This window comes from Arvicola amphibius, chromosome 3 (genome assembly GCF_903992535.2).
Source record: "Arvicola amphibius chromosome 3, mArvAmp1.2, whole genome shotgun sequence".
In the NCBI taxonomy this organism is placed as follows: domain Eukaryota; kingdom Metazoa; phylum Chordata; class Mammalia; order Rodentia; family Cricetidae; genus Arvicola; species Arvicola amphibius.
The window spans coordinates 163788187-163804146 of NC_052049.1; the positions used below are offsets into that span (position 1 = coordinate 163788187).

The window sequence follows — 15960 nt, forward strand, 5'->3', positions numbered from 1 at the left end:
TAGCCGTGTGGGAGCAGGGTGGGATGAAAAGCAGGCCTGCTCGTCACATCACTATACACCAGGTCTCTCTCACCCACGTGGATACAGGACAGAGCCCCAGTTATGCTGATCCAGTCGAAGCAGCCTCTCATCCCACCACATGTCTGGACAATAAAACCCTCAGAAGTCATCTTTACTGTGAAATTCTAAAATCATATTTATTCACCAATTCACAGAAGTGTCATAACGACCACCAACATGAATCAGTTTGTAGGCATTTACAAGCCAAGGCTGAAAATAAATATCTGTCTGTGTTGAATAGGCATTTAACAAATTACTCAGAAACTGCAAGAATTGAAACTGTTAAGAAATTTAGAGTTTGGGATTCGGGCATGATAAGATCACAGCCATGGGAAGAAACTCAACTGATTCTCCCAGAGTTTATTTTTCTATTAAATCTTTATGTACATGTACACTCTCGGCATCCTTCACTCTGCATCAGTTAGAATCTAGTGGAGCTATTAGGCAGGGAGAAGGTACCAAGGAAAGGCGTGGGAGGGTAAGGTTTTACTCCAGTCCCCTGTGGCTGGGCAACCTTATTGACCGACAACATAATGCGCTGCTCTGAAGTTAGATTCAATTTTCTATAAATTCGTAAGTCCTTTTAATAAGACATTTCAAAGCTTTTGCATTGTATCAGACTCATACACACACAGTAGCATAGTTACCAAATAAATACATTTGTAGACTAAGAAGATTCATTCTTGGAGGCAGTTCAAGTGGCTCAGAACATGTGTGCCAAGAACATGCTAGATAATCCCCAGGTGAAGCTGGCTTCAGCTAAAGATACTCCGGCTGCTCAGACCTAATGGCCACTGCCCAGTCAGGAGTGGGTGGAAGGGGGGGGGTCCATAAATGAGGGTACTTTGTCTCTCTGCAGGGTGGACCCCAGAGAGGCTCCAGTAGAGCAAGCAGCCTGTCTCTCTCAGGCCTTTCCCATCACTGAGGAACAGGCTCAACAGACTCAAACAAACAGGCTTCTCACACAAGGTTTTTAAATGGTGGCATCATCTCCAGAGATGGGAGGAGGGAAGGGCCTGAGATTGGCTGCACCCAGAATCTTTATATTTCATCCCAACATCATAACTGAAGACGGCAGATTCAATAGTACCTATCAAGTCCATAGGGAAAGGCAGAGACCATGGTAGGGTGGGCAGACTCTATCGTGCAGAAACAGCGTTGCGGGTATTATTCAGATAGTTCTAAATGTGTGCAAGCCACTAAGCACAGCGCTGTCACCGTTCACTGCCAGAGATCCAGACCCAGTGTCTGTAGCTGTCTGAGGACTGCCTGGACTAATGGGAATCCACAAAGACTTCTGTAAGCTAGGAGAAGTGTGTGGTCAACCTGCTCCTGTATGGCTCAGTCAATATGGGGTTTTGTGATCTGTCTTCACCAAGTAGGGACAAGCTACGTGCTTCACTTCCAAATGTTTACGACTCCTGCTGTGTTCCAGGTGCTTTTTCCAGGGTTTTGAGAGCTAAAAGCAAATAACAATAAGAAAAACCTAAGGCTTCTGGAGGATTAAAATTTGTTGGGACTAATGACCTCTCTTTTTAAATCTCATTTCCATATTATAGATATGCATATATGTATGTACATATATATTATCAGTATCCCTTCATCTAGTTATGTCTGGTATCTTATACTTAATATTCTGATTCCTTAAACTAATGGCCCGTCATATCATTATGACTCCTTCTCACATACATTACAATGCCCACGCAATAACATAACAAGCTCCGCTCTAATAACCATAGGTTTCCTTGGGTACAGCCAGCATCTATATAAACTCTCTTCTTTCTATTCTCCACCTGATTTGCTCCAATCCCCAGCCATGCCCATCCAGCTCAGAGCACCAACAGCTCTTTCTCGGAAGCAGATCATACGGAAACCTGGCAGGCAGACTGATCTGTCATCCACTTCAACGGGCTCTGACTTGTAAAAGCATTGCAGTGACTGCCTCTGTGGTCACATGGTTACACTTACCCATGATTCCTTTGACACATGAATATAAGTGTAAGCACAGAGCAGTACCCTCGCTTCTTGGTTGCTCCCCCCTACTGTCGCTCCTAATCAACTCGTTCCCTCTCCAACTCCATCGCCTTCTCATTCAACATCTCTTCCCTTCCTTTATAAGCAATTCACTTGGGTGCCATGACTAACTTCCTTTCCCCAAAACTTATGCTCTGTTTCCACCCTCAGGAGTATTCCTGTGGGAGTGCCATCAATATTCCCTCTGGGCTCCTTTGTATCATGGAGATTGTGTAGTGGCGAGAGCCACACCCCAGCATTCCCTGATGGCCAGAATGGATGCGCTTTGCCTCCAAAGGTGAACGCATGCATTTTACTAGGCTATGTGACTCACAGATACTATTGAATGCCCTTAGCCCCCCACCCACCCACCCAAGGAATCCTTCCAGAGGGCAGAGGCTACCTCTTGTCTACCTCCATCCCTTTAACACAGGAGTGCTGGAGTCTTGACCTAAAACCTGTAGGCTGATTCTCTGCCTTTACAGATAGATATAACCTCTTCGCTTCATCTTCTGACAGCTTGTTCTGCTGGGGGAAAGAACCCTCAATAGTTATGTGTTTGCGTGCCATGTCTGTTCCCGAAATGCTCGGTATAAAGGGTCCAGGTAACAGAGGTGCATTTTCATTCCCAGATAAAAGCAAACAGACATTAAAGCCAACACGAATTTTGCTCCTGGGGTTAATACACACCACCTGCATGCTGGATCCTACCCCGGCTGCTGCCCTCTTCTCGTTAGACTTTCGGGACTTGAGCTTTACAGTGATGAATTCTGCCATAGCATAGCTGATCAGAGGGGTGGGAGAGTGGCAAAGAGCTTGGCTTATTAACAAATTAAGGCTCCTTTCCCTCAGTCCCGTGACCCATGGGGTAGAACAAATGGGGCTCATCAAGGCCTAGCTATGCTTGCTCCTGGCTTTGGGGAGATACTTCAACTGGTCCTTCCTGGGAAGGATCGCTTTGCAATGAAGTCCCTTCCTGTTGGCTGTCACCTGTCCTTCCCCCTTCCCTTCTTCTCCCATTCTTGATTTTGCAAACAACAACTGATAACACTAAACTGGGCTGGAGGAGTCTTTCTCCAGCAGGGATCTTAACTTCAAACCATACTCCTACTCTGAGGCCAGGTGATCTCTGGGACTCTATTTGATTCACTATTTGTTGAGCCCATGATGTAGTACATGATTGGTTGGTTACATCCTCAGTGCAGGACCAGGGTCCTGAGACACATCGGTTATTTTTCTTGCCTTAGGGAAGAGGCAAGTGGTGGAGGTAGGAAAAGTCGGGAGCCTCTATATTGTTTCCATACAGTCTTGTTTTTTAGGGTACTCTGGAAAGGTAGATTATGACTCTTGAGGGTGGTGCTACCTCAGGTTTACCATGTCACTAGCTCAGAACTACCGGTTCATATATTCTGCTTGTTGACTGCATCACGTGTCTCATTCCTGGGTGGTCTCTCCATGGGCGATATTCTACTACTCATCCCCCCCCCCGCCCCCAGTACCCTGGCTAGATCTAATCTCCTGCTCCAAGGGCGAACTCTCTCCTTGCCCTGCCTGAACAAACCTGCCAATGAGCATCCTGCTTCCAGGACTGCTCTCCATCTCTTTCTGTTTTGTCCCTTCGGAGGCCTTCGTCACAAATGGCTGGTGTGTAAGGAAAACACAAAATTGCCTTAAGTGTCGGGACAGAAGTGTTGTCAGCAGGGATTTCTCTCTGAGAGGCCAGGCTGTAAAAGAAAATTTCCTCTACTTGGTTTCCCCATGCTTCCCACAGGTAAATAACAGGCATGTCCTACATTTTTTCCCTCTGCTCCCATGTCTTCTACTTAATGAAAAAGGCAGATTCTAACTTTTTAAAGATTTGTAGTCTCAGGTTCCCTTTGGAGTCCTTAGGGGGCTCAGGGAAGCATCTGTCAGGAGGGACCTTTCTGAGCAGGACAGGGTCTCTTGGCATACGTGGCCTCACCTCTGACCTTGACCCCGAGATTCTGATATGTAGACTTTAGGTCACAGGCACGGTAACTGGTAAAACGGTTAGGAGTTCCAGCTGAGGGTTTATAGTGCTTGTACCATAGATCTTATGCTGTAAATCAGGCCCAGGTATCTGGTCATTCAAGCAAAGGGCTATGGTTGGGGCCTGGTGCTCACCTAGACTACAGGAATGAGAGTCCCACTGTAGATAAAGCTGCTGGTTTGACTGTTAGGTTTTTTTTTCTATTTTTAGTAACATGGCTTACAGTCCTGCCAAGAGAAGCAATCCATTCCCCATCCAATTTAGTGTTTGCATTGTGACTGCGTTCCCCCAGTCCCATTACAAATGAATAGTGCTGTAGCCACCTGGGAGTGTCCTTGAAGGACCCTGTTCTCTGGGATACATGCTGTGAGCAAAGCGGCCTCCTAGTGGCCTGGGTTCCTCCCTACAGTCTCTCTGCTTCCACACAAAACAAGGCTTTGTAGGTGGCTACTCAATGGCCAGGAACTGGGCAGGTGGCCTCCGTGGGGCTGGGTGACTCCAGTACAGCCCTCCTAGACAGTGTTCCTCCTTACTGTAGAAGGGGCACGTGGGCAGGGATCACCTCACACCCAGGCAGAGGAGAGAAATTGGAATTGGGACTCGGTTCTTTGAAATTATTGCTCCAGGGCTGTGAACTGGGGCCCTGCTCTGTTTTCCTCTCGGGCTGCAGTAGGGGCTGGTTATTTTCTCCGGATTGTTAGCAGCCCCTCCCATTGCTAGCAGACGCTTGTCTCTTCCTCCACAGCAACGGTTCTCCAACCCTGGTCTACTGGAGCAGCACACTAGAGAGCACAGCTTGCTGAGCCTCACCTGGAGAGTTTGTCTCCCCAGTTCCCCGGCGCTGCTGCTGACCTCACTGTGCAAATCACACAGCCAGAGGACTGGACCTGTGCAACATGCTGAGCAAAGCTCCGTGGAGCCTCCAGAGCTCTGGCCTTCGCGTGAGGATGCTCACATCAGGCTGGCTTTGGCTGTCAGCCTCCCACCCTCTTACACCCGCCCTGTTCATAACCTGTCTGCTCTGCCTGGCTGCCACTCCTACGTAAAGACATCCTCTGTCTTAGTTTTACCAAATCTCAGCTGTCAGTCATATTATTTCTGCATGGAGGGAAAGGCTTTCCTTTTAAGTGACTTGAACCATGATAACGAAGGAGCATTGCAGAGCACACTGCTCACTTCCCTAAAGATCTCTGTCTTTTCATGGAGGCCCTTCGGCACCCCTAGGATCTTTTCTGCCATCTAACTTCAAGCAGGTGACTGCAAAGCAATTATATTCTACACCTAAACTTCTGCCCCCTGACCGTCCTAACTGTGGACGCCTCTGGCATACAAGACTGGGGATCCTCACAAGCAACTCTCTGTTTCATTCAATCTCTCTTCCTCATGCCCCGACTTTGAGTCTAGCCCTCATGGGTGCTCAGGGAGGACTTACTGAATTGGTTGAACACAACTACAAACAGAGACTCCCATCGGCTAACGGACTGACACAGCAGCCATCTGACTGTTCTCTAAGATGCTTGTGGAGGGTCATTTCTGTGTCCTTTGTTACCATGGGACAAAGTCAAGCTTGGCTCCTACACCCTAGCTCCTCTAAAAGCAACTCTCCCTTCCACCAGTGATGGAAGGAAGCTAACGCAGAACAAATGCATAAGGCCAAACAAATAAAGACAGTCAAACGAGGGTGCTGGAGTTGACTTCTAAGCTGGCATCGCTCATTTCCTCTCCCTGCAGCTGGACAACGGAAAGCGGTTACATGAAAATTAAACCGTGCCAAGGGCTTTGGCTTGTCAGCCTCGATAAATGTCTGGCCCAGATGGAGACGCCTGCGCCACCGCAACTGCCTGAGCACATTGCAGGAGAGTCTTGGAACCCCCAGAGGCTACATGTGATGTGAACATCATCTACAAGTCACTGGCAAATTCTTCTAAAGAATTAGATTTATTCCCTCCCATTGTTATTTATATTTATTTATTTATTTATTTTGCAAAGCTAGTCTGGTTAATTTAAATGGGGGCGATGATTAAGAAAAAGCACTCCTTTCTTTGCTGCTAATATTGAGTCACGGAGGCAAGAAGACGGTTAATTTTGAAGTGTGCCGGGTAGGGCTTTCTGCTGATTGTGTTGGTATTGATTCGAACAGCCACAAGTCCTTAGGATCATTTTTAGAGCGAAGACATGAACAGGGCTGAAATGAAAATCAGTCCCAGATAATGAACACTTCTGCTTGGAAATCATTATGGACTGAGCCCTGCTGGGAAGGTGCTGAGCCTGGGGAGTTAGTTCCTGCCTCAGCAGAGGAGATAGTCAGTGCTCAGTGATTAGCCAGTTCCCTGGGTCCAAGGCATCCGACCCTTGGGGATATTTGTCTGATTTGATCAGTTCAAAAATAACAAGTGGGATTTCTGTTGGCTCGCTTTTTTATCTATTTATTTATTTATTTTTATTTTCTTCAATATTCCGTGAACTTCTAAGAGAGTTTTCAGGAAGAGCCTAGTGTTTTCCAGCTGTTCCAATCAAGGCACCGACCACTAGGGAGCTGATTGAGGCACACTGGTATAGTTTTTCTCCTGGGAAATGGAGGGCTGCTTCCTGTGTATTGTGGATAAGAGTCTAACTCACATGGATTTACCTGGTGGCTAGTTTTCTCAATGTCTTACAGGCTAAGTTTTGTGTGGGAAATGAGAAATAAAGAGAGTAAAAGCTTTATGACAGGAATTGAATTCAGTGAGTTCAAATTTCCTCTTTTTTTCAGTATCATAAATCAATTGTCCAGGGAAGCTGATGGAGAAATGAATTGGAAAGTTGGGTGTTGTCTGTGGCTGCTTTCCTGCCATAAGGTGGGACTCAATAGGAGCAACAGGGAGGACAAGTGCTTACTGCCCTAAGTCTCTCCTTTCTGGATCTTTCCAGACATAAGCTGTTGATCTCTGATGCACAGGAAGAGGGCACTAGCAGTGGTCGCCTTCATGGAGACTTGGGGTCCCTGGAAGACACATTCCCTTGTTAGCCTGAGAGCCCATGGTCTAAACTGAGCATGGCAGACGGATGGCTAATTGAAGAAAGTTCTCACAGAAATCACAGATTTTGCATCTGTGTGACTTGGAGCCTTGGCCAGACTGATAGTATTTGTTTAAATCTGTTAGAATACAGTCAGTTTTCCTGGAGAGATTTCACCAATGGGCTTAAAGGCTTTTCTCCATTGGGACAACCCACTCTGTGCTGGTCTCTTCTGACCTCATCCTCCTTTTTCTTATCCTCTCTGTCTTTCAAGTTGCCCGAGCATGGCAGTCTACCTGTTTTCAGGCTCAACCTATTTCCAAGCTCTGAATAACAGACTCAGGTTGTCCATTTGGCCAGCTAAGCAATGGAGTGGTCTGTGCCCAAACCAATCAGCTGCTTCTCCTGGGACTGAGTCTGCCTCTCCTTGACTGCTCATCTGTCCCTGAGAAGCCACAGAGTATCCAAATCATCTGGGAGTTTGGGTTTCACAAAACCACCCTACAGAGCCTGAGAAATGCCAGTGCGATTAGCATCTTAGACTTTTGACCAGAATATCTGGTGGGAGGCATATGCTATTACCGACCACTTACCTGGATGCCTTCATAAGCTGGTTATTTTATGACCACAACCCCTCCTCGATCTTACCCAAGGTAACAAGTGAGTGTTGGGAACAGGATAAATGCCTCTGGTCCCAATAGCATCATTTAGATGCCTCAGCTTTGGAGTTGGCATGTAAAATGACCTTGTGCACTGCCAGAGGAGGGAAAGGCTTCTGTTTCTTGTTATCACCATTTCCCTGCAAATAAATCCAGCCACCAAATGCCTCCTGCAACGACACATCTTTGCTGGTTTATCCTAATGCTTCCTAACCCCCATCTGCTTCCCCCTCCCCCACCTCATACAAAACATAAAGGTCTTCTAATACTCCCAACAGTTCACCTAACCAGGAATGAGTAATGCAGCCACAAGAGGTAGCCCGGGGGCACGAGAACAGCTTTCCACCCAATCGGAACTGAAAAGTCAGAGCAGAACAAAGCACTCTCATAAACCCTAGACTTAAATATTTGCAATCAAAATCTCATTCAAAAAGGATTGGTTTTAAACATACAAAGTGTTCCCTTTACTGCCATAATTTTGGGAGAATTCAGTAGCTCCTAAAATGCCCGACTGAAGAATGTCTTTTTATTTAAATAATGGGATTGTGAAGCCCTAACTGGTCCTGTAGATTTTTTTCCCCTTGTAAATGTGCAGAAAGATCTTGACAGAAAAGGGGACAATTGATTGGGGGTAATTCATGAGAGATGTGTCGATTTCCCAGCAATGAATATAAAATCTCAAGTTTCTACCAAGAAAGAAAAATTAGGGCACCAATTGAGTTGGTAAATGTGTCCCTGTTCATCCTGTGTTTTCTGTCACTTCCTTCTCCTTTCTCCTGTGTAATTCCCAGGCTTGTTTGTGTGCCTTCTGTAACTCCCAAGTCCTCTATGGGGAAGGGCCTGTCTCCTTCAGCTTCATACCCTCCCCACTGGAGAGTGCTTAGCAATAGTGGGTACCCAGGACCGTATGTTAATACAGACATAAGCAGAACCATGGACTGGGAGCAGAGGGCAATCTATACCTCTGAATTGACTCTGAGCAGGACACTGACTCTGAGCCTCAGTTTACTCAGCCCAGAAACATACCCACTAACAGATTTCTCAAATATTTCCCAAGGTTACTTGGAGGCTCAAGAAAGGGAAGGTGCACATGAAACGCTCTAGGAGACGGAACTACAACATGTGGTAGATCTCTCCAGCTGGAAGCTGGCGAAGACCTGGCATGGATCCTCACTATCTAAGGGGCTGATCAGAGGACTGGATGACATCAGCCACTCTCTGAATGTTCTGTTGAATGGCATGGGGGAATAGTTAGTTGAACCCCAAAATTATGTGACGAGAGACTGACAGTGGATGGGGACCGAGCCAGTTCGGGATGGGCCTAGGGAAGTGTGGGACGAGGAGGATGGCCTAAACAGATTGAGAACAAGAGGAGCTCAAGGTGTTTGGAGCAATCATGTTTTCCAAGCCTTGTGGAGCCCTTGCCACAGCTTTCATTCTTGCCTGCTATTCTCTTGGCCACAAAAGAGTGTCCACCAAGTTACTATAGCAACAATTCTCCTCATGAAGTGCCCGTGTTAGAATGGAGATGGAAAAAGACTTCCTTATTAAAATAAGAAAAAGAAACAAGAAATTAGCGTTGTGATATATTTGCCCCCTATTCAAAGTGTCCCTCCTTTCACGAGAAGAAGAAAGGGACAGCTGCTATTATTACAAATACGCTTTGAATTCCTAGCAGTTAAATTTCCCAACTTCCATCGCAGACTGCGAGAGCCCATATTTGTTCCACTACATCTGAAAATGATGTTATTTCCTCAAGAGAAAACAGTAACTTAGGCGATAAAGGACCGCAGGCTAGGTGGTGGCGGCCTTGTCAACCTTCAGTCTCCCCTTATCTAGGGGAGTCCAACCATACCAACCCCATGTCAAAGCATATTTCTATCCACTATGAACCTTGCTGGGTCACCCTATTAGTCTTTTCCTGGGCTCCTGGCAACAGCCAAGCTCAAGCTGTCACCTGAGCAGTGCCTGTGTGACATGCTTCCTGGGCCCCGAGGTTCTGTGTGGTGATAGCCCCGAACAGGGCAGCTCCAGTTACCCAGGCATTCCCTAGGCATGTCCGAACGCTGGTCAGTGAGCCCTTTGATGAGGATACACGCTACTTATGGTCAAAGACCAACTAACTTTTGGTTTTGAACTTTTTATACTAGTTTATGTAGTCTTCGAAAGAAGTAAAAGAAAAGGCTCTCAAAGCTAGGAACTCTCTCTCTCTCTCTCTCTCTCTCTCTCTCTCTCTCTCTCTCTCTCTCTCTCTCTCTCTCTCTGTGTGTGTGTGTGTGTGTGTGTGTGTGTGTGTGTGGTGTTTGTACATGTATAGGTATCCTATGAACTCTTCCCTGGAAACTCAATTCTGCCTCAACAAAAGCTTTCTTTTCAATTCTTCAGCTCTAAGACCTTAGGTTTATGAGATTCCACTGCCCTCCCTGTAAAAAGCAACCTAGAGACCAAACCTATGGAGGACCTGCTGGTGTAGGTGGAGAAAGGCTGTTTAGTTAAGTACATACACAGTGAGTTACAACCCAAGGAGTCTGAGAACACTAACTTTGGGGTGGTAAGTGACAAAGGTGGACTTCTCCCCTGCAGAAAAGAACGTGTTCAGAACTCTGTAGACTGGGTGAGTGACAGGATTCTGGGTGAGCCCAGGGCAGTGAGGGCTACAGGACAATGGAACCATCCTGAAGTCCTCACTGATGGTGACACTGATGGCTCTTGGAACTGCCCCATGGCTGGGACATCGGAGGTACCCGAACCACAGAGGGCAGATTCCGGGAAGCCAATGGCTTTCCCAGACCTGTCATAGAAATCAGAGGCGAGTGTGACAGGCTTGGGCATACAGTGGGTTGGGCTTTACAAAAGGGGCACACAGGTTGGTCAGCAGAACTGCGGGTGCTAGTAGGGGAGAGTGGAATCATCCCACTCTAGCTGGGCTTGCCTCGTGCCACTCTGCCCATGTTTGCCTCTGCCCGTGCCTTCCTCCTCTTCCTCTTCACTGTCGTCAGATCCGCTGCTGCTGGAGCTCACACCTTCTTCTGCTTCCTCTTCTTCCTCTCCTTCAGTCTCATCTTCCCCATGCCCTGGTCCTTCATGTTTCTGGATTCCAAGGACAAATGAAATATGCATCAAGGACTGGGCAGGGCCCCCTGGGAGCTCTGTGCACCAAAGACTTAAGACTCTTGGGATTCATTTAACTCAAAGCTAAACCCCTTACCCTGCCTAGATAGGATCTCTGGGAAAGAGACTTGGTAGAGAAAAGCCAGAAAGTCAGATAGAGGTCTAAAATAGCAGCAAATCCCAGGACACAGAGTCAAGGTAACATATTAGTGTCACTGATGAGATGGGCATTTAACCAACAGCATCACCTACTGAATCTTTCAGATCCTTTAAGTAGAACTTTGTGTTCTTAACTGGTTGCTTCCCGGGGGTACAATCATGCTTAATCTTGGACTCCTTTCCATGTGGGAACCTCGTATCCCTGGAAATATAAGGTTGTCTAAGGCAAGGTGTGGGTGTACTGTAACGAGAAACTATTCTTTTGCAAAGGCCAAAGTTTAGGTACTCACGTTCCCTGCCTGCCTCCTTATGCCATAATTTGTGAATTAAAACTGCACGCTACCCTCTCCAGTTCCATTTTGCCTTCTGAAAGCTTTGTGGTGATTGCAGCAACATCCTTTTTTTTTTTTCTGGGTTTATGTTCTGAGTTGGCAAGTCAGGTCATGAGCGATACGTTGCCTTGTGTGGCTACATAGATTATCTTCTCTCCACTTCTCTCTCCTCCAAACCCCTTCTACAAGGTTTTCCTTACTATAGTGTGCTCTAATGATTGCTATTTCCTTGAATGGCAGGCCCCCAAGAGTCTACACACTAAAACTTCAGCAAGAGCTGGTCTTACTGGGTCAGCCCCTTTGAGGCACACTGCTGTTTGCTCACCAGATTGCTCTTGCTTCTTACACTTAAAGTTAGTCTCTTTGAGGATGGAAGTGCTGGAGTCCCAGACCAGCATATTTAAAAAAATCGTGCCATGTTGGCTATGAAACGGGAGCAGGGGGTGAGCTGTGAGTGAAACTGGAACCAGGAAGCAATGATCATCTCTGTTATTTCCCTATGGCTTTTCCTGATCTTTCTCTGGGCTTGTTTCTTCCAGACTTGGCATCTGTGTGCAAAAGGAATGATAGGCAGATATACAGACCAGCCCCCTCACATGGTCATAGATGGCTTCTGGGGGCTCCTTTCCAACTAAAATCCAGTGAGCTTCAGAATTGTACTACCTTGACTTTGAATGCTGGCTGCATGCATTTGAACATGGTGCCACTCTTCTCTCAGCCCCCACCTTGGTAAATGAGGGTAGTGCTTCCCACTTCACATGGTGCTTAGATATACAGACCATCTGGTACAGTGTCTAGCTAAAGGGGTGCTTATTAAATGGCAGGTGTTGTTGCTGAGCTTTTGTTTTAACTTTTCCAGGCCTGTAAGTGAACTCTGTAGGCCACCTAATTTGCATTGTTAGCTAATCAAGAGTTCAATATTAAATTCCTGAGTGTTCGTCAGCTCTGAACTACAGTGGGGGTGAGGAATAGACACTGAACGACTACTTGCTTTAAGAAAATTCTAGCTATTTCTGTGGGATAAGAAAGATGGCACACTTTAAATCAGACAACACCGTTCATAGGGAAATAGGACTTGTTCATGTCGAGAGGACTGAAGAAGCAGAGATGAGAGAATCACTGGAAATGGGACTCATTAGACTAGGAGGAGTCTGGATCCAGGATCGAGGCAGAAGATGAGCCAAGTCAATTAGCAGGAGAAGACCCACCCCCACCCCGAGCTCGCATCCCAGAGAGCATCACCTCCATAGGATTGACTGTGATCGTCAGGGCCGAGTCATCCCAGTCCATCTCAGCCTCTTTGGCAGCCTCAGTCTCTTGGAGAAAATGCTGGTGGGTGATTCGGACTCGATACACACCCATGGCCACAACGAACACCAGCATGCACACAGAGATAATGATGACCACTGTGGCGATGCTCGGGACCACTGAAACAAAAAAGGAATCCAAATAACCTGATGACCAAAGCTGTCACTGAATCTTCTGAAGGACAAGGCATCTGCGTTCACACTAAAATCTTCCCTCCAGTTTCCCAGTCATAGGGTTCTGGGGCCTTACCTCACTATGCCTGGGATATACTTTCATCCATGTGTGTCAGATGTCACACTCACTCTGCTATGGTAATTGTAAAGAGTAAGGAAAATAATCTCTGTGGGCGTCTACAGAGGCACACAGTAGGCATCCACTAAATGTAGATTCTGTTTTACTCATGGCTTTCTCCTCAAATTGTACGGAAGTTTCCTCTCAGTCAGGCACTGTAAAATTTAGTAGGAATATGTGTGCTACCAGACGGTGGCACAATACAGCAAGCGCTCAAGCACAGGCATGGGCAGATGACTTTGAATATGCTAAGTTATGACTTTGAATATGCTAAGTGTGGAGGCAGGTCATGGCAAGCTGTTGAGTTGGTCCTGAAATGACTAACATCATGTCTCAGCCCTTTGTACCAATCTCTGTCATTACGGGTTGCATGAAACACCTTGCTTAGTTGCTTGATTCCCTGTTGAATGCAGGAGTGTTCAGAGAGAGGGTTTGTAGTTTCCCCATGGCAGGAGTCCCTTCCTCAGCTCAGAGCACCTTTGGGTGCTACAATATAACTGTCTGCTTAGTGACTGAATTCCATTGAATGTCCTACCTGAGCTGCGTTGGATACTAGTCCGGGACTCAGGGTGATGGACAGACTGGAGGAACGGTGGCTGCACAATAAGGTGGTTGACGTGCTCCTTATCAGAGACTCTGACTTCATGGAGGACGCTGACCTGGGAAGAGCAAGAAGAGATGTAAGCAGGAGGTTGAGATATTCTCTGAATGAATGAGGGAATGCGCAGGTGAGTCAGGCCTCCCCTAACAATGGCAGGATACACTCACCTCCAGGTTGAACTCATTGCTAGTGTAACGCCCGTTGAGTTCTGAACACTTGATCCGGAACCTCCGGGTCTCAAGGGAAGTGGGATGCCAGTTGCGGTAACGGAGATGATGCAACACCTGCTCATAGCGGCTCATGGACCCTACACCTGCACCAAGCGACCACACCTACTATCAGGAGGGAAACGAGGAGGGGGAACTGTAGGCACAGGAGACAGACTGATGCTGTCAGGGCTGTGAATCCAAGGGCAAAAGCCTGAGCGCTTATGGGTGGAAAATGAGCAGAAGTAGAAGTTTCACAGATAAAACCAGTCCAAAGAATTTCCACGTAGACTAGTCTATGACCGGAATGTTTGGCCCCAGTCTGACAAACATAGCTGAAGCATTTTCTGGGATCAAAAAGTAAAGTCACTCTCTTAATTTCTACAGATTCCCAAAGAACAAGGATAAGCTACAGTTTCCCCACCTAGAAAGTAAGGACTAGAAACATAAGAATTTCTCACTTGACCCCTGGGACTGCACGATGCACCCCACCCCCAGATGCTATGATAGTCAGTAGCCCCTTGACAAGGCTGTTCTGAGAGCACACCACTGAGCAGAGAGGGTGTGGGACCTTACTGCAAATAGAGTAGCTGGCCATAGAGATAGTGGCATCTAGGTGTCATTGGTGAAGCTCACTGTGGTTGAGGACACAACACTGAGCAGAAGGGCTGTGTGGGACCTTACCATAGATGGAGTAGCCCGCCGTAGAGTTAGTGGCATCTAGGTGTCGTTGGTGAAGCTCACTGTGGTTGAGCTCCAAGCACTCTTGTCTCGGATCCAGGTCCCCTCCAAGCACCAAAATGTCACAGAAATCCAAGTTGTGTAGCATTTCTTCCAAGACTGATGATTTGGGGGCTGCAGGAAGGAGGATGCGCGAGAAACACCAGGGTTAAGAGCTCTTGCTCATCTTGACACCTCCTCTGTTACTGCTTGCACAACCAGGTGGGTCAGGAGAAGGGGGCGTACAACCCCATTAGCCACACCCATTGTCAATATCAGGCCATCTTCAAGAAGGCGGCATGAGTTAGTGGGGAGAAGGTATGTGTCTCTGAGGAGCCATTTACTACTCAGTTCCCTCAACAGAGGGGACATTATAGGTCATAGCCACAGTTTGCATTTGGGAAAAACTAAGTGGTTCTTCATCAAACTCTTGCACTTTTCCCACATGGACGGTGTGTGTGTGTGTGTGTGTGTGTGTGTGTGTGTGTGTGCATGCACACATGTGCATACACACACATGCATACATGCACTCTAGAGCATGCACGCATGAGTGTGTGTGTCCGCACCAGGCTCTGAGGATCTCAAGGGAAGAAACTTATTTAGAATCTGGCACAGGAAGTGCCACGAAGCAACCTCTATGCTTTGCTCAAATAGAAATGGCTTGTTCATTAATCATCACTGGATTCCACAAGATATAAGCAAAAGTTAATTAATAATTAATAAATTAGAGCAAATTGATTAGTTCATATGCTCTCACAGGGGCACATTAGCAAGCTAGTCAGTATGGTGGTCCTTGCCAGATTTTATGACTCCAAATTTCTGCAGGAAATATCAATGTATTGGAATGCTAGACAATTTGGCAGTCTTAACTGAAAACCCCATTTTAAGAAAAAAGTGATGGTTGGAATGTATGCTGTGTGCCAGGCACAGTGCAAGCGTAATAGACACTAGTACTATCCACAGTCCATCACTGGCGACATAGATGCTCAAAGAAGTGGGGAGGGTTGCCCAAAGTCACAGAGAGAGTAAGGGGAGGCATGAGATAGAGTGTGTTGTTCTGGCTCTATAACTTGGAAACTTGTAACCTCTATGGCCACATCTTCAAATATTATTGGTTATCTATAACAATACAAATGTTTAAAAAGACATTCAAAGGACAGGCAATTATTTTAATTAAAAAATTCCAGGCCAGGTGGTGGTGGCGCACGCCTTTAATCCCAGCACTCGGGAGGCAGAGGCAGGTGGATCTCTGTGAGTTCGAGGCCAGCCTGGTCTACAAGAGCTAGTTCCAGGACAGGCTTCAAAGCTACAGAGAAACCCTGTCTCGAAAAACCAAAAAAAAAAAAAAAAAAAATTCCAGTGGTACCTAAAATAGTTTTGTTCTCATTAGCTATATAATTATTAGAGTTTCTGCGTGCCTAAGTTTTTACTGTTAACCAACCACAACGGTTCCTTGTGTTACTAGCAATATATAAAAGCACAATAATCTACA

General features: G+C 46.6%; 1 protein-coding gene across 1 annotated transcript in view; it reads right to left on the reverse strand.

Moving 5' to 3' along the window:
* Positions 1-297: 297 nt before the first annotated feature.
* Positions 298-15960, reverse strand: part of Clstn2 (calsyntenin 2) — a 348253-nt gene continuing 332590 nt past the window's right edge. The window contains exons 12-17 of the mRNA XM_038322257.2: positions 14433-14603; positions 13710-13855; positions 13477-13600; positions 12585-12769; positions 10673-10830; positions 298-1519 (exon numbers count right to left, since the gene is read on the reverse strand). Of these exons, the coding sequence (XP_038178185.2) occupies positions 1459-1519; positions 10673-10830; positions 12585-12769; positions 13477-13600; positions 13710-13855; positions 14433-14603 (845 nt within the window). The 3' untranslated portion in view covers positions 298-1458. The remainder of the gene's footprint in view (positions 1520-10672; positions 10831-12584; positions 12770-13476; positions 13601-13709; positions 13856-14432; positions 14604-15960) is intronic.